Source organism: Colletotrichum tamarilloi (genome assembly GCF_030869305.1).
Source record: "Colletotrichum tamarilloi strain Tom-12 chromosome Unknown Scaffold_111.1, whole genome shotgun sequence".
NCBI lineage: Eukaryota > Fungi > Ascomycota > Sordariomycetes > Glomerellales > Glomerellaceae > Colletotrichum > Colletotrichum tamarilloi.
The window spans coordinates 34750-51407 of record NW_026849494.1 but is presented as its reverse complement, the minus strand read 5'-3'; the positions used below and the strand labels follow the sequence as shown (position 1 = coordinate 51407).

General features: G+C 51.9%; 8 protein-coding genes across 8 annotated transcripts; 5 read left to right on the top strand and 3 right to left on the bottom strand.

Moving 5' to 3' along the window:
- Window positions 1-275: 275 nt before the first annotated feature.
- On the bottom strand, window positions 276-515 carry CTAM01_14028 (uncharacterized protein; the record flags this gene model as incomplete). Its single annotated transcript, XM_060530029.1, has 1 exon — window positions 276-515. One exon carries the CDS (start codon window positions 513-515, stop codon window positions 276-278), a length of 240 nt encoding a protein of 79 aa, XP_060375383.1.
- A 449-nt stretch (window positions 516-964) lies between these two features.
- On the top strand, window positions 965-1614 carry CTAM01_14027 (acetyltransferase; the record flags this gene model as incomplete). Its single annotated transcript, XM_060530028.1, has 2 exons — window positions 965-1373; window positions 1436-1614. 2 exons carry the CDS (start codon window positions 965-967, stop codon window positions 1612-1614), a joined length of 588 nt encoding a protein of 195 aa, XP_060375382.1.
- Window positions 1615-2022: 408 nt separating this feature from the next.
- CTAM01_14026 (dihydrodipicolinate synthetase) lies at window positions 2023-3030 on the bottom strand (the record flags this gene model as incomplete). Its single annotated transcript, XM_060530027.1, has 1 exon — window positions 2023-3030. One exon carries the CDS (start codon window positions 3028-3030, stop codon window positions 2023-2025), a length of 1008 nt encoding a protein of 335 aa, XP_060375381.1.
- Window positions 3031-4258: 1228 nt separating this feature from the next.
- Window positions 4259-5639, top strand: CTAM01_14025 (uncharacterized protein; the record flags this gene model as incomplete). Its single annotated transcript, XM_060530026.1, has 2 exons — window positions 4259-4563; window positions 4676-5639. 2 exons carry the CDS (start codon window positions 4259-4261, stop codon window positions 5637-5639), a joined length of 1269 nt encoding a protein of 422 aa, XP_060375380.1.
- Window positions 5640-6462: 823 nt separating this feature from the next.
- CTAM01_14024 (2-dehydropantoate 2-reductase) lies at window positions 6463-7644 on the top strand (the record flags this gene model as incomplete). Its single annotated transcript, XM_060530025.1, has 4 exons — window positions 6463-6512; window positions 6569-6717; window positions 6808-7010; window positions 7069-7644. The coding sequence occupies 4 exons, from the start codon at window positions 6463-6465 to the stop codon at window positions 7642-7644; spliced, it is 978 nt and encodes a 325-aa protein (XP_060375379.1).
- A 767-nt stretch (window positions 7645-8411) lies between these two features.
- On the top strand, window positions 8412-10072 carry CTAM01_14023 (uncharacterized protein; the record flags this gene model as incomplete). Its single annotated transcript, XM_060530024.1, has 2 exons — window positions 8412-8573; window positions 8636-10072. 2 exons carry the CDS (start codon window positions 8412-8414, stop codon window positions 10070-10072), a joined length of 1599 nt encoding a protein of 532 aa, XP_060375378.1.
- A 165-nt stretch (window positions 10073-10237) lies between these two features.
- CTAM01_14022 (uncharacterized protein) lies at window positions 10238-11579 on the bottom strand (the record flags this gene model as incomplete). The annotated part of the gene is made up of 3 exons (XM_060530023.1): window positions 10238-10759; window positions 10837-11311; window positions 11365-11579. 3 exons carry the CDS (start codon window positions 11577-11579, stop codon window positions 10238-10240), a joined length of 1212 nt encoding a protein of 403 aa, XP_060375377.1.
- A 3277-nt stretch (window positions 11580-14856) lies between these two features.
- CTAM01_14021 (uncharacterized protein) lies at window positions 14857-16556 on the top strand (the record flags this gene model as incomplete). Its single annotated transcript, XM_060530022.1, has 3 exons — window positions 14857-15143; window positions 15205-15661; window positions 15723-16556. The coding sequence occupies 3 exons, from the start codon at window positions 14857-14859 to the stop codon at window positions 16554-16556; spliced, it is 1578 nt and encodes a 525-aa protein (XP_060375376.1).
- Window positions 16557-16658: the final 102 nt, after the last annotated feature.

The window sequence follows — 16658 nt, the reverse complement described above, 5'->3', positions numbered from 1 at the left end:
GACCCGCAGAGCCGCTCGGACGTCGGGCTAGGCCCCGAACAGAAACGCCAGACAAGCCAGAAATACATAGATCCCTCCGTGGGGGTCAGCTCGTTTCCTCTTCCGGGGATAGTCTGGCCTTGTTGGCACGTCGTCAGAGTTTAGTCGCGATTAGGTCGGGGCACGAAGCACGGGGTTTGATGCGGGGTTTGAAGAGGCGGTATTCATTGGGTGATGGATGACAAGAATTGCCATGGTGATCATTTGACGACAAGTGAAAAGAGAAGGAAGGAGGTTTATGCAAGACAACGAGATGAATCATCACGAGTTGAGGTGAGAATGACGGTCACGCGACACTGTTCTGAGAGCGTTGGAGACTTGGATAAGGCGGGGAAAGGCAGACGGACTTCTCCAGCCTGTCGCCGTCTGTGAGTGCTAGAAACCTGCATCATAGCTGTAGAAGGATCGACAGCTTGCATCAGGGTGAAGAGGCAGAGTGTTGAGGCTCTGAAGAACAGCTTTCGGCTTCGATACATGAACGTACCTTATTCAACGAAAGTCTCAAATCACAGATGGTGAGTCATTGTAGCCCTTCGAGATAGAAGGTGTACTAAGCAGGTGTCTTTCGATCCGTAACAGCTTCTTCAATTCTGTTACACGCCCATTTATTGTTCCAAAGGACTGTATTGTCGTTCGAAAACTTGGCTGAACTCCGAGCTAGATAGCAGTCAGGCTGACATGTTGGTTCATGGCCTGGCATGCAGGGGTGGTGCTGTATGCAGTTCCAAAATGCCGATAGCCGGGCCACGGCAGAAAACCCACCAAGTGACCACGTTGTCCAAAAATGTCATGAGCTCCCAAGATATCGCTTTGCTGCGGTCCTTCAGTCCAAAGAACCAGCATGGTCTTGCGCTGTTTTCTCAAGTCGAAGCAATGGAAACTACATACAAAATCATCATTACGGGCTGCACTGTGGCCGACAGTCATGAGCTGGCTGACCAGAAACAACATCCCCGCCTTCTGGGCAGATCCCCACTGGCAGCTCGCCTGGTGCCATCGGACCCTTGAGTACCATATCATGCAGATAGCCAAGCGAACGCCGCGAAACCTCATCAGTGACCCCGATACGAAGCGACATCAAAAGGCCGTGGATTCCGTCACCGGGCGAATAGTGGGATATGCCCGGTGGATTCTGCCCGCATCCCACGCCAAGAGCATCGGCGGGGCCCCGGCTTGGCCCGATGCCGTGGTTCCGTCTGTCAGCCAAGAGGAAGAAGCGGAGATCCGGCGCGTTGCCGTGACAGCTCATTGGGATCCTAACGAGGAGTCGGACGATTTGCTTGTCCCTATTCGGGAGGCGGAGGATGAGATTCTAAGCAGAAGAGCTTACATGCGTGTGTTTTTCCTCTAACTTGCGGCTTCCATCTCCCAAGTGCTTATTATGCTTGTCACGTAGGACTGGACTACCTGGCAGTTCATCCAGACAACCAAGGCAAAGGCATAGGCACTGCTTTGATCAAAAGTGGCATATCAAAAGCCGAAGAATTGGGCCTTGCCATCTTCATACATGCTATGGAGGACGGGGTGGACCTCTACAAGCGCCTTGGCTTCGTGATCGGAATAGACTTTCTCTAAGATGATACCAAATACGGCGGAAACGGGCGCGTTTACAGGGCTCTTATGATCTTGAAGCAAGAATAAACGCAATGAGTGTTTTGTCGAAGCTGTATCAGAGGATCGAACAACATCATCTATGCAGAGGCATTAAGACGGAAAGATTGAAAGGGCGCCTCGCATCGTCGGAGTAGTACAGCACCCATTTCTAAATTGGGAGATTCCCCAACCAATCCACTGAATATCAGCCAAAGTGCATGCAGTAGGCGACAAGGTGACGCTCAATTTGTCGACGGGGAATTGGGACGCGACCAATGCCATTCATTCCAACACTTGTCTTGCCAGTATGTTCAGGTGAAAGCTCATTCAATGATCAATACGCTATGATTCTCTTGAAACCTAAGCCAAAACCCACCTTGTTACAAGCATCTATTTTTGCAATGCCTTCTCAGCCTGAATCAACTCTGAAAATCCGTCAACCTGTTTTGTCAGGCTCTCTCCCTCAAGCAATGTACAAGGCTTCCTCGGAAGCCCTCCATAGCCGTAGTACTCCTGCAATGCTGCCTTGACTGAGACAAATCCTCCTTGGATAGCAGTCCAGTCACCGCGGGCCACAACTGCCTGCAGCTCTCTCGCTTCTGCCAACTTGCCCTCATCCCAAAGCTGCATCAGCCTCACACAGACAAGAGGTGCAATATTTCCGGTTCCACCAATAATGCCATGGCCACCGACGACGAGTGTTTGCAGAGTGAAATCGACGCTACCGCCAAATGTCCGGAATGGTGTCGTGTTGTTGTCGCCCTTCTTGGGGGCTGTAGCAGCAGCTATCCGAGCCAGCTTGCCAGTGTTACCGCAGGTCAGCTTTACGCCGACAATGTTGGGGTGACTCGAGAGGTTGATGATGGTATCTGAGTTGAGATCGAGGCCGCTGCAGGCGCCAGGGTAGTTGTAAATGAGAAGAGGAATCGGGCTTGCGTCTGCGACTTCGCGGAAGTGTTGTAGGATGAGGTCGGTGGTGAGGAGGCCACCGTAGTAAGCTGGTGGGAGGACGAGCGCATAGTCGCCTCCTGATGCACCAGCCTCTTTGCAGAGCTGAATAGTTTCCCTTGTCGACTGCGCGCCGCAACCGACAATCAGAGGTAGTTTTGTCTTTCCTGCTGAATCGAGCGCGGCTCGTGTGGTGCGGTTGATGAGTTGTCTTTCATCGTGGTCGAGGTGCACTGCTTCGCCGTTGGAGCCGTGGGTCACAAGGCCCGCGACGCCGGCTTTGGCGAGACGGACGGCGTGGGAGCGTGTGGTTTCGACGTCTACTGAGTCGTCGGAGCGGAAGAATGCCACGGTCGGGACGTAGAGGCCGGGAGTCAGAGCCGGCCGTGCTCCGTGCTGTGTGCCGTTGCCATTGTGACTGGCGGGACCGCCGTTTGCTGAGGGAGACATTGTGGACTGATTCTGCGGGTTTGTGGCACGAGGGAGCAAGTAGTTTGCGGGAGCAGATTCAGGAGCAGCGGTGGGATGTGAGGAGAGTTTTGGTGGATTAGCTTACTCGCAAACAAAGCTTTTGTAACAAAGAACCCATCCAAACTCAGAATGCAAGGAAGTCAGACAGGCCAGCGCAACATGGATGATCATGGGATCGACTTTCGCCCCCTTCCCTTGTGTCGGTGTAAGTCAGGCACGAAAATAGGTAACATAAGCCGTAGGAACGACCCATGTAACCACGTAGTCCGAACCCCCACGCCGGCACCTCTTCCAAGACGAGTCTAATGGTAGACTATTTCGTCGTCCGAAGCCATCGAAAAGCCTCCTCCCTACCCCCCACAGAACGGAGGAAACGAAAGTATCGGAGACTAAACCCGCGGGGGGCGGTTTCTGGTACCAAATAATTCTGGTTTTCCCACCTACCAACCCCATCAGACTCCACTGTTTCTTCTCCACAATGGTTTGCCCAAGCAGATCATGTATCTGGACTGTTCCGGGCCGGAATCAGCGTGTTGATCAGTCGAGATGGTGACATTCGCGGTGGAAACCGGCGTGGTTTTATTTTCCTTACACACGCGACTTCGCTGAATTTGTCGCTGGTTGGAGACCATTGTTTTGTGTGACGCAGAAAAACCAGCATATGCCAAAGACTTTGCTCTTCCCCGTGGGGGTATTGTTGTTTCTTGTTTGCACGCGACCATGCGAGGTACGAAGCCAAAAGTAGAACATACCCATCTCGCTTCTCTTGCGCTTCCGCTAACCCTTACCCGGCCTGGCGTATGTCCGGTCAGATTTCATCTCACACTCTGCAAATGGATCGACGCTGGCCCGGCTATGTTCGGTAACCCAACCCACGTTGGCCCTCTCAACCTTTTCTTGGTGACCGCTTGTGCTCCCGACCAACCCCCAGGCGCCTCGGCGGCCCAGGGCCGCTCTCTCAGCTTTGCATGCGCGACCAGGTGAGACACTCGAGGCATCTTTCCGCGGGGATGGGTTGTCATTCCCGACTTCTCGGGCGAGCCTCCCACACTGGCAACGGAAAAACGAGCCCGATATTGCCACTTGGTCCAATCGGGGAATAGCACATGATGACTAGTGGGATAGTTGCTGAATTGGACGAACACCCTTCTCTCCCGGGCTCATCTGGGAGCCATGCTGCGCTTTTGTATCCCGCTGTATACCCTCCATGGGGACCCCGAACATACAAGGCGTGGACGAAGGGCTCGCTTGGAGCCAGACCCAGAACCAAAAGTGCCTGACTCCCACAGTGCAGGGACAGCAGATCTCCAAGAGTCCAGAACGTCTCATGAATCTGACAGTCACGGCAATTCCTGACGGCCAATCACCCACCACCTCCGAGCTCGCCCGCGGTAGAACAGATGACCAATTGAATTACGTAACTGGGGGCAAGACTTCGGGCTTCTTCACCGGAACTTATAAGTGGCTTTTTCGTACGTTGGAGTATGTGGACCACCTGGTCCGCATCACGAGGTTGAATTCTTTTTTTTTCCTGGTGGGTTGTTTATTTTTCCTTTCATGTTCGGTGGTTCGGTCGGTTGGTCAAACAGCATCACTCTTCTTGATATGCCCTCATTTGCCTGAGCGTGATGGGCGATGAACGGGAAATCGCAGATATTACGCTTCAACTTTTGGCCAGAGCGGGAAAAATTACACAAAAAGAACAGGGTACGATGCCTTCTACAACACTGGCATCGAGAGTCCGGACGGGAGCAGGAGCAAGCGTTGGTCAGATCAGCTCAAAGACCGCACCAGCACATAGCGGGGTAGGGAATCGCCAAGGATCATACGAGCACAGAGGACGACACAAAAACATCAAAGACGCAGCTCCAGAAACTGCCCAAGATGCTGGAGATCAAGGCCTACAACCATCAATCACGCCTACAGAGACCATGAAGATTTTGGGTCCTCTCCCATTGCGGAGGGCCTGGAGGGTCAGGCCCGGCCGGGCATCACCAGACATCTCACAGACGCCTGTGTTGGAAGCAATTATGCTTCATGAGCGTGGAGTCCTGCAAGGCTCTGAGGATCAATGCTCCAAATGCCGAAGGGGAGACGGGATCTCACCAGAGTGCGTCAAAATGCCGGGCATCTACAACGGTGCGTGCAGCAATTGTCTGCTGGCACGCACATCAGATCGGCCAGGATCATCGTCGAGGCCGGTACGGAGCTATTCCGCCGAACGACGGTCCATCTCCGCGACGATATCACCATCCATACCAAAGGAGGATCTGATTGCTGTGTGGAACCTCATTGCGGGCGTAATCGCAACGCAACCCCAAGAATGTTTCACTGAGGACGGATCAGAGCCACCGGGGAAGAAAATCGAAGACGCGGCTCGATTAGTGGCGAGGTCGGCAGACGAATGGGGTCATACGATTAAGGAGGAAGAATCAGATCCTGGGAAGACACCCAAAACGCCTTCGGAGAGAAGCAGGCTTGTCAGGCAAGCTACCAGAATCCGAGAGACAGCGTTGCAGATTGCGAATTGTGCGAGAATCTGGGGCGAAAAGTTGGAGAGGAAGAAGTCTTCTTCACAACTACGGTGAAGGAGAGAGTTGCGGTTAGACAGTACGCAACCACAAAATCACAAGTCAAGCACCTAGGTAATTGAAAGCGACATGTCCATACTTACTAGGACTATGGTCAAATTTAACATGATTCAAAGTCACATATGCCGAGTGAAAACTCTTCTCTGCGTGCAATTACCTGGCCCGTTTTCCTCGCCGTCTTGCAGCGCAAATCCACCCAGGGGCAGAGTAGACACGATGCTACGCGCTTTGAACCCATCAGTCGCACCGATGATATCATGCTCCAAAGGACAAACAAATGGCTGAAGCCCCCCTGAATACCCCACGGACCCGAGACGAAGGTCGACCGAGATTCACCACACTGAGGCCTCCAATCACGAAAAGAAGGTTCAGTACCGGCTTCCCCGCGTCGGACCAGGACGATGGCCGAGAAATGAGGGGGAAAGATGGGGTGATGGGGCGCAACGTCGGACACCTCTCCGAACCCCTGGTCACAGTCCCCGGATGCAACGCCCGGCGACCCCCATCTAACCCCCAAGGAGTCTTCCTCGCCCGTTCCCCCACGATACACGGGCACACAACACAAGGTTCGCCGATCTGAAGGTCACAGCGAAGGAATCTCTGGGGTAGGTGCCCTGGTGGCTTCTCCGCCTCCGCACCGAACATCGGGGGCTGAAGTCAGTTGCCGGCCGGTATTCGCAACAGGAATCTGACGGATTAGTGTACAAATACTAGGTCGAGTGAGGGGACCATACCAGAAGTGCATGCTACAGAGCACAGCTGAACGCCAACCGAAGTCTTTGCGCCGAAACAAGGTCCAACGAGCACCAAGACTTCGATAATGACTGCACAAGGCCAGCAGATCGAGGTCCTCCTCTACGGGTTGGGGGCGTGGGTCACTCACCCTGAATTCCTATTCGGATGAGAAGCTGACACCATCTGTTCAGCATTGGATCATTCTACGCCTTTATTCTAAGCAGAGTACCGCGTGTTAGATTAACGGTTGTTGCTAGGTCAAATTATAACGCAGTGAAGGAAAATGGAATCGTTATTGCGAGCGAAAACCATGGAGAGCATAACGTTCGCCCTTACAGAGGTATGCACATGAAATCCGGGGTAGCCGCTGGGGAGCGAAATCATGGCCTTAACCCTGTTCATCCAGCTGTTCAAAGCTAATACCCCCAAGTTGTAAGGAATGCCGCAGAGGCGGAAGCGAAGTTTGACTACATTGTCTGCGCTCACAAAGCCATCACCCAGGATGCAGTCCCCGCGGAAATTGCCCCGGCAGTTGATGCGGAGAAATCCACGATCGTCATTATTCAGAATGGTGTCGGTAACGAAGTGCCATTCCGCAAAGCGTTCCCCCACACAACAATTATCTCATGCGTGGTGAGTCGCGGGGGTAGAGTCTCCAAGAAGCTGGGATGAGCTTATACTAATGGGACAGACCTGGACCGGAGCCGCTCAGCCGCAGCCTGGGCACATCAAACACACAAAGTCCGAGGACATGCAAATAGGATTGTACCCGAATGATACCGACCAAGTAGTGGAGAAGCAGCGACTGGACGAATTTGCATCTCTATTGACAGAGGGCAAGACAGTATTTCAGGTGGTGCCCAATATCCAAGTACAGCGCTGGGAAAAGGTTGTTTGGAATGCAGCGTGGAACTCGCTCACGACACTAACACTACTCGACACGCATTCATGGCTTAGCTCCTCGCCAGACGCTACCCCAATGACCCAACGATTGATGAGAGAAGTTATCGATGTTGCTAAGGCATGCGAGGTGCCTATCGATTACGACCTGGTCGACAAGCTGATCAACAAGATCCTGGCTATGCACCCCATCGGCAGCAGCATGCAAAACGACTTCAAAGCCGGTCGGCCGATGGAAGTGGATATTATCCTCGGTTACCCCTACCGAAAGGGCAAGGAACTAGGGATAGCTACCCCAACGCTAGACACCATCTATGTGATTTTGACGGGCACAAACCTTCGTCTTCTCAGGGAGTCCGGGCACTAGATAATCTCATCTGAAAAGAGTATAGCAAAGCTGAACACGTCCACAGTCTCGGGTCAGTTGACAGACACCATGTCATCCTTATTTGGTGCCAAAGTTAATCCTCAGCCTCTGCGTGGGGGCATCAAGCTGTCAGTCCTCTCTCGCACCTCCAACTTGCAAGACACCGCCGAGGTCTGTCCAGGCGAGGCCGCACTAGGTCATAATTATCCCATTTGTGTACGGTTTTATGCACGGCTAGTCAGGTAGCCTGCCCTTCACCGCACGCGGACTTCTCTCCATCCCCAACATTCCGTCCCCACCTCCCGAAGGTGGGCAACGTGTGGTTCGTGAGGGGAATTAGTGCCATTTTCGTCTGGTCTCTCCACGCGGTGCCAGCCATGCGTGCCATGCCAACCTACAAACTTGCTTAGCGCGCGGTGCTGGACTGAGGGGAACGGGTAGGTCCCCATGGGGGGATCCTCTCACATCCGCCTATCTAAAGCAATTATTGGATGAGATGGTATGGGTTAGATGCACCTCGTACGGTCGAATGTTGCTCATGACGAACTTGGCTCGAGCTTTTCGCCGAACATCTGAGCGGCCTACGACGCGGCCGGCGATACGACGATAAACAGGGTCTAGGTATAAGATGGTAGGAGATCGCCGCCCATCTTGGCTGCCTGGATGTTTGGACCATCAAGGGAGAAGCCGGTTCTCTCTTCTTGAATTCCTGTCTTCTTTCTTAGTCAGCCTTTCACCAAGAGAGCAGCTTACCGCCAATAAACAACATGGACACCGCATCAAAGACTGGAGACGGTGTGTCTCAGCTTGAGCATCGCAACACCGAGGACGTCGAACAGCTCAAGCATCAGGGCCAAAACATTGCCAAGGGTGCCGACCGCGCGGCGAACCTTATTGGTGATCAACAAATCGAGGTCACAGAGGAAGATGTAAGTCGACCTAATTTTCAGGGTCTTATCACATTGAACAGGAGCTGACTCAACTACTATAGAACAAACGCATCCGCCGAAAGACCGATAAACGAATCCTCTCGATCCTCATCTGGGTCTACTTCCTCCAGATCCTCGACAAGTCCGTCCTCGGATACGGCGCCATCCATGGCCTCAGAACCGACTGCAACTTGACCGGAAATGAATACTCCATGGTCAGCTCCATCGCTGCCATCGCTCAGCTCGCATGGCAGCCTTTCTCCTCTTGGCTTATCGTCAAGGTGCCACACCGCATCCTGATGCCCTCCTTGGTCTTGGGTTGGGGTATCGCGCAGGTGTGCATGGCTGCATGCCACAACTACGCAGGTCTCTTGGCGACCCGCTTCCTACTGGGCTTGTTCGAGGCCGGCTGCCTTCCTCTTTTCTCTGTCATCACTTCGCAGTGGTACCGTCGCGCTGAGCAGCCCATGCGTGTGGCATGCTGGTACGGCACCAACGGTCTTGCAACCATGTTTGCCGCCTCTGTCTCGTACGGCTTGGGTCAGATCAACGGGTCCATCCACTCGTGGCAGATTCTCTTCATCTTTGTCGGTCTCATCACCGTCATCACCGCCCCCGTCGTCTGGTACTTCCTCGATAGCGATATTCCCTCTGCCCGATTCCTTACCGAGCACGAGAAGCTGCAGGCCATCGAGCGTCTTCGCGCCAACCAGACCGGCACGGGAGGGAACGAGTTCAAGTGGAGCCAAGTCTGGGAGGCCCTCTACGAGCCCAAGAGCTGGCTGTTCGTTGGTATGGCCGTGTGCCTCAATGTCACCGCAGCTGTGACAAACACTTTCGGTCCCATTGTCATTTCTGGCTTCGGCTTCGACAGCATGAAGAGCTCCCTGCTCAATATCCCCTTTGGTTTCGTGCAGCTTATTGTCATCTTCCCGGCTTCCTACCTCGCCCACCGATTCCGCATTAAGTCAGCCTTCCTCGCGGCCGTCCTCGCCCCTGTCCTTACTGGCGCGGTCATGCTCTATGTTCTTCCTAGGAACAGCATCCCCCCTCTCCTCGCCGCGTACTACATGCTTGCCTTCCTCTTCGGCGGCAACCCCCTCATCGTCTCTTGGATGATCTCCAACATTGCGGGTACCACCAAGAAGTCCGTCATTATGTCCCTATACAATGCTGGATCTTCCGCCGGCAACATCATCGGCCCCCTTCTCTTCAACTCCAAGGATGCGCCCGAGTACAAGCCTGGTCTCACCAAAGTCATGGGTATTACCTGTGCCTTGCTCGCCGTCATCGGACTGCAGGTCATCAACCTCTTCGTCTCCAATAAGATGCAGGAGCGTAAGAGAGTGGCGAACGGCAAGCCGAGAAAGATCAAGGATCTTAGCATGGAGCACCACTATGTTAGCGCACAGAATGATGCGGCTGGTGCTCAGTTGGGAGATAACGCATTCATGGATTTGACTGATCGCCAGAATGATGAGTTTGTGTACGTCTATTAAGACAAAAAGCTATAGGGATAGTGTTTAGAGCGTTTCAAGATACCTAGTAGTTGATGATTAACAAAACGTTTAAGCATCCTGCTTAGAATGTCTCCATCTTCAAGTCTTCGGCCACCAAGTTTCAAGTGATCCATACATCCCGATACACCAAAGCTTCGCATGTAGCTACCAGTCCCGATCCAATTTCTCTGCAATATCGCTCACATGCCAAACCCCGCCTCTACCTACGATCCATAGCTCATGCACGCCAAATGCCATGTTCACAGCCAGATTGCTTCCTCCACCCACACGTATAGTTCCAAGTGCAAGTCCAGATACGGGATCAATGACATCCACCCCGTCGCCAGCCCCGACAAAGATCCAACCATTTCTCGAAACCCGAATACCGTCATAGAAATACGAAATCGGGTTGTTCAAGAAGCGTGCATTCGTGAGAACGCCCCCGGCTGCGACATCGTATGCAAAGAGGGCACGGTTGCCGTACGGATTCTTCCTATCCACCGGCTTGGCTTCGGAGACACCGGTGTCGGGAAGATACAGCACATGACGGCCGTCGTGGCGCGGCGAGACAGCAACTCCGTTGGCGTTTCCTGTTGTAATGTGCACAACTCTCGGTCGCATGGTTGTACTGTTCACCATGTAGACGGTTGGGTTTGTTGGGGGAGTGAAGTCCGTCAAGTCCCGGCCCTGAGAGAGGTATTGTTAGTCATACATGCGGGATTGAATATTGAACCATATGCCCTTCACGATAAGTGACGGCCTACCCAGCCAGATTTTGAATCTGTGAACCAAAAGTTTCCATCAGAGTCAATCTCAAGATCATTGAGACCTGCGAAAGGCTGCTCGTAGTAGTTGTTCAACAACACAGTTGTCTCTAGGGTTATTGGTTCAATGCGAATGAGTGCCCCGGTCTCGTTATGGCTACCGTCCGTTACGACGTGATACGCTCCATTGTAGTAAACACAGCCGTGGGCGTTGAGGGTTGGCGGGTTTGTTGTGATCTTTCTGAGGGTATTGTTCTTGGTATCCAGTAGATACTGCCAGCTATGGGTACCGTTGTCACCTCCAGGGGGTCCCCACTCTACGAAGAAGAGCTCCTTGGTCTCCTTGTTGAAGCATGGTGCCTCGTGACTTTGGGATGCTAACTTTTGAATTTGCTTAACTGTAGCCTTTGGACCAAGTAGATCCATGAATCTTTCATCATAGGCTATGAAATTCGTGGTATTGAGGAAGGCATTCCTGTTTCTTTAGCTGAGGCTCGTCATGGAAGATACAAGTCTGCGGAGGTATACCTCTTCTGTAACTCTGAATCGGTGGCGCGTCCCTTGTAGGCAGCATCCATGGCGGAACGATTGAACGACCCAGATAGAACAGCCACCGAAGATTCGCCATATGACATGTACGCCCATGTTGCGATTGTATCGTTGAAAGCGTCCGGGAGATCAGTAAAATACGCAACGATGGCGAACGGCAAAGCTGCCAGACTCCATAAAACCAAAGCTCTCATCTTGAAAGCTCTTGGCCTCTCTGACTCGCCTGAGTAAAGTTTAGGGGCAGCCATTACTGGAGTTATATTGTTTACATCCGTTTATAATTGTTCTTTACCAAAGTGACAACGGGTGCTGTCCTCGTGAAGTCGGGCCAGTACCGAGACCGGACTACTCCGCGTTCTTTGATGACACCAACAAAATCTTTACACTTAGAGCGTTCTACTGGTGGACTACTCCGCACTCTCACTTACACAGCAGATTTGCGGATGGACTACTCCGCGTTCTTGTCAGTAGCGAGGTCAAATGGCAACACGTCAATGACAACCGCGGTGCTGATTACGTCTTTGGGAACTACTTTTCCAGATCGCCAAAGCCGGGTAGTCATACCTGAAAGACTTCATATATTCACAGCTAAATAGTAAGAGAAGCTACGATGAAGTCATTTGCCGGCATGGTCGGGGGATTATTCGGGATATAGGTGGATACGCGGAGAAGCTCCGCCAAAAACACCCGGCGGGGGAAATGCGGGGGGTCGAGTTCCTACCCTTCCAGACGGAGTATCTCCGATTACCATGTGGCGGGCAGGCGGTAAAATGTAGAATATAACACTGCCGGTGAATTGATTTGTGGTCTCTGGGGCAAAATGATTTAATGAAGGATGTCAGAGCCTACTGCTCTGTCTAGACAGTGAAATGGCATTTGATTCTACAACCATACCTCCATCAATCAAGTTGCCGAAGTGCTTTCCGACCGAGGAGTTAAGAAGGATTGGAATACACTGAAGCCTTGCTGATACCTTCAGACCGCTGTTTACTGGCCCCAATGTCAAAAGATCCTTATCTGCACTGAAATCTGATCGAACTTATGCAACTCAGTCCGAGCTAAGTTAAGTTAAGCGCTGCACAAAGCTTGAAGATAAATGAAACTTGATAAGTAAACTGTGCGAAGGACTTTTGGATAGAATGTAATCAAACTTTTGGATTTTGTGGCTACTATACTAACACCAAAGGGATGTTTTCTGATCTTCTATCTGAGATTGTGAGTTCGCGCCATGAGAATTTCCGTGATAAGTGAGTGGAAAGCAAGGATAAACGATGCACGTTAGATTGCTGACGTAGATCGCGCAGACGCAACTCAGACAAGGCGAGCGCCAAGTCTTCAATGACAGAAGTGCGAGCGAGCTCGCTTTCATTGAGTATTAGACCAATCCCAATGGAATTTTGGGTCTCAATCAGCGACCTAGGGTCATCCGAGCAAGGCCACTGTTTCACTCTCGAACAGCCAAGCTGCATTATTCACAAGAGTACTAAAAGTCTTACTAATGATCAAATGTTGACTGGGCATGGCAGATTTTCCGAATACTCGGAAGCGAACTATTAGATCTTCGTTGCTAATGAGTTTGCGTTTTGACACGATATCCTAAGACTCTGCGTGCTCGCCGTCCCGATCAACACTCTGACGTCAAGTGGGGGAAATGAGAAGCTCGTCTTCGCTTTTTTGTGTTTGAAAGTATATTTCACGCTTCCAGATTCGGGGTTTCGGACTGGTTGTTTGAGCTTAAGACCGGCTGCTGAAATGGACCTCTCACTGAACTTCAGATCTCCTTAGCTGATGCAGACTGGAGAGCTCTGGGTGTTGTACGAGGATACCTCTCTTCTAGCGGCTCTATCATACAAAGGCCCGGATTGGAGTAATTTTGGTGGAGCCGGTCTGCGTTGCTCTCCTCAGGGCTAGAATTACCATCGAATGGTGCAACACGTTCCCACCTCGATATGAAGTCAAATGATGGCGATAAACAGTAGGAAGTGTTGGTCAATAGGCAGGTTTCTCACTACAGAGCTTATTTTAGAGGACATGTTCCTAAACTTCCTACCTGTAGGCAAGATCGGCTGAGGAATCGAGTTGGAAATATCCTGCGAGCCTGCTGGTTCAATGTGAAGACTCTGAAGAGCATCCGATGGTCAGCGAGTTTGCAACAGCGAGAGTAGAATACTAAGAGATTAGAAATGGACTCAAAGACCAGTTCACTTTCTCTCAGATCCTAGTCTGTCAGCCCTTGGCACCTGAATGGTTGCGTGGTGTAAAATCGACTCTTATCGCGGAATGTCACGTACTAAGTCCGAAATACGATTAAGGAGAATGCGGAAAATACGGCAATGTCAAGGATCTCCCGTACCGCTCGGTATGGGGTTCTAGACGACCTTTAAGCTTTTTCTAAGCTCGAACAACAAGATGTGGTCCAGCTAGGCGTCCTCGGAGAATTGGTGTGGGTGCACAGCCTAGCTAGCCCCTATCACATTTCACGCTTTTCTTTTCCTATTTCCCCCCTCCATGCCCGTTACCGAAACCGAGCACAGAGACACGACAGCTCCAAGGATCTCCCCCAATCATCGGTCTCAACTTGCCGAAAAGGACTATGCTCACTTTCATCCCCTCATTCGCCATCGTAACTTCGTAAGGATGGCAGAGGTCAGTGAGGAGAACTGACGGCCGATTGACAGGGCTTCTTTGAGACGAACTTGGCTCTTACTCATCCACGCGGCTGGGAATTCTGCTCTGCGCTGAGTTTCAGCTTCTGAATTTCTCCATATGTATCACTTTGCGAATGTTCAAGATCATCGATGATGCAAAGCACAACCTTCACCTCTAGTGTGTTAGTTCTCACTCTTGACTAACAACCCTCCATAGCCATTGTTGTCGAGTACCGCAAGCACAAACGTGCAGAATACCTTTCCCGAGAATTTTGGCGCGTTTTTAGCTCACCCGTTGATCAGCAGAGCCGTCACTGGACGCCAATCTAGACTCAAGTTGTTCCTCGAAACGAGGCCTCTGGTAGCTTGTGGGCCTGCCACCAGACCCCGGCCTTCGGTCTCGCTTTCAAGGCTCACTGGCCACCTGCACTGCCTGGCCCACCGAGGAAGATCATTCTGACTTGTGCGACTTCCAGTCCGTCTTTGATAATGGCATGCAGCCAAGTTTTTCCTTTTCCACGTCCTCACTTGTCAGAAACACAGCACACGAAAGCTGACGGGGCATATGTAATTCGTTTTACTCGCTTTCATGAATTTCGGAAACGTCTAACGAGACAGCGGATGGATCTACCAACCCGAACCCGACGTATTCCACCTTTTCTCTTACTGAACTACTAGGTCCTTTAGTGTTTATATACAACTACACGACCGCCTCTTCTCAACTGTGCTGGAAGAGTCCGACTCTGTTTTGTTGCCAACAACACTCACCAACTCCCATCTCTTGGCCCCCAACATACCAGAGCAAGAGAGATCAAACATCAGCATGAAGTCACCAGTCACCGAGTCACCGCCTCCAGAGGCAGAGAAACTTTCCATCACCGAGACAAGTTCAAGCGCTGCTTCACCGAACCTACGTGGAGACGACGAAGAAGCTACAATCGCCGAGCCAAATGCGAATAGCGTCAACACAGTCGTCGATGATGCTGCCGAGCCTGAAAACGAGTTCTCTGTATGGTGGGCGGACGACCAAGATCCAGAGAATCCCATGAATTGGTCAAAAAGTCGCAAACTGGGCATCATCGCGACACTGTCCTTCATCACCTTCCTCACGTACGAAGAGCTTTCCGAAGAATGATCCTTCTCTTTTGTATGATTACTAACCCTATTTTAGACCCCTGGCGTCGTCGATGTTTGCGCCTGGCATCCCGCAAGTCATGGCTGAATTTGGCGAATCCGACGATTCGATCGCGACATTCGTTGTCTCCGTCTTTGTCCTCGGCTTTGCCCTGGGTCCTCTCATTATCTCGCCGCTCAGCGAATTGTACGGCCGCGTCTACATATACCACGTCTGCAACGCCCTTTTCGTCGTTTTCTCCGCTGCTTGTGGACTTGCGACCAACATCGACATGCTCATCGCCTTTCGCTTCCTGGCTGGCTTTTCTGGTGTCGCCGTGATTACTTGTGGCGCTGGATCGATTGCGGATATGATGCCCGTTGAGAAGAGAGGCTTCTACATCAGTATCTGGAGTCTTGGACCTCTTCTCGGCCCCGTCGTAGGACCTGTCTGTGCTGGCTTCCTTGTAGAGGCCAAGGGATGGAGATGGGTCTTCTGGATTATTACCATCACCGTGAGTGCCTCTTCTTGACTACTTCAACGCCACGAGTGTGCCAACTAACCTTCCACCTTAGTCCGGTGCGGTGACTTTAGCCTCCTTCTTTGTCCTTCGCGAGTCTTACGCACCCGTACTCTTGGAGAGAAAAGCCGCCCGCTTGCGCAAGGAGACCGGCAATGAGAAGTACCAATCAAGGATGAAGAAGAAGGGAACTCCACGCCAGATCTTTCTCACTGCCATCATCCGTCCTGGCCGCATGTTCTTCCGCTCGGCAGTCGTTATGATCTTGTGCCTTTACGTCGCGATGCTCTACGGCTTCCTGTACATCCTCTTCACCACCTTCACCTTTGTTTACCGCGACACCTATGGTTTTGGCTCCGTCGGAGCCGGCCTCTCTTTCATCGGAGGTGGTGTCGGAAACATTCTCGGACTCGCCTACGTCGGAAGCTTGTCGGATAAGATTATCCAGAGACGGCAAGCCGAGGGCAAGGACCCCAAGCCCGAGGACCGCCTGCATCTCATCCTCACGGTGCCCTCTTCACTCACGATCCCTATCGGTCTCATGATGTACGGCTGGACGGCGGACAAGCAGCTTCACTGGATCCTGCCGATGATTGGTACCGGTATCATGGGTTTCGGCTCAATTGGTATTCTTATGACGATCAACACTTACTTGGTCGACGCATTCACGCTCTATGCTGCTTCTGTCACTGCCGCAAACGCCGTTTTGAGGAGTCTGCTTGGCGCTCTGCTACCTCTCGGAGGCTTGCAGTTGTACAACAAATTGGGCCTTGGATGGGGAAACACCCTGCTAGGACTGCTGACACTCGCTGCTGCGCCAGTGCCATGGATATTGTATACTTTCGGGGAAAGGATTAGACGGAGCCCGAAGTTCCGTCAAGACTTTTAGACTACATAGACCATTGCATGTTAATTATTCACTCGCATAGAAAGCCTTGCTTAATACTTTATATCTTGTGCATTAAGAGAATTGTCACATATAGGGTCCTGC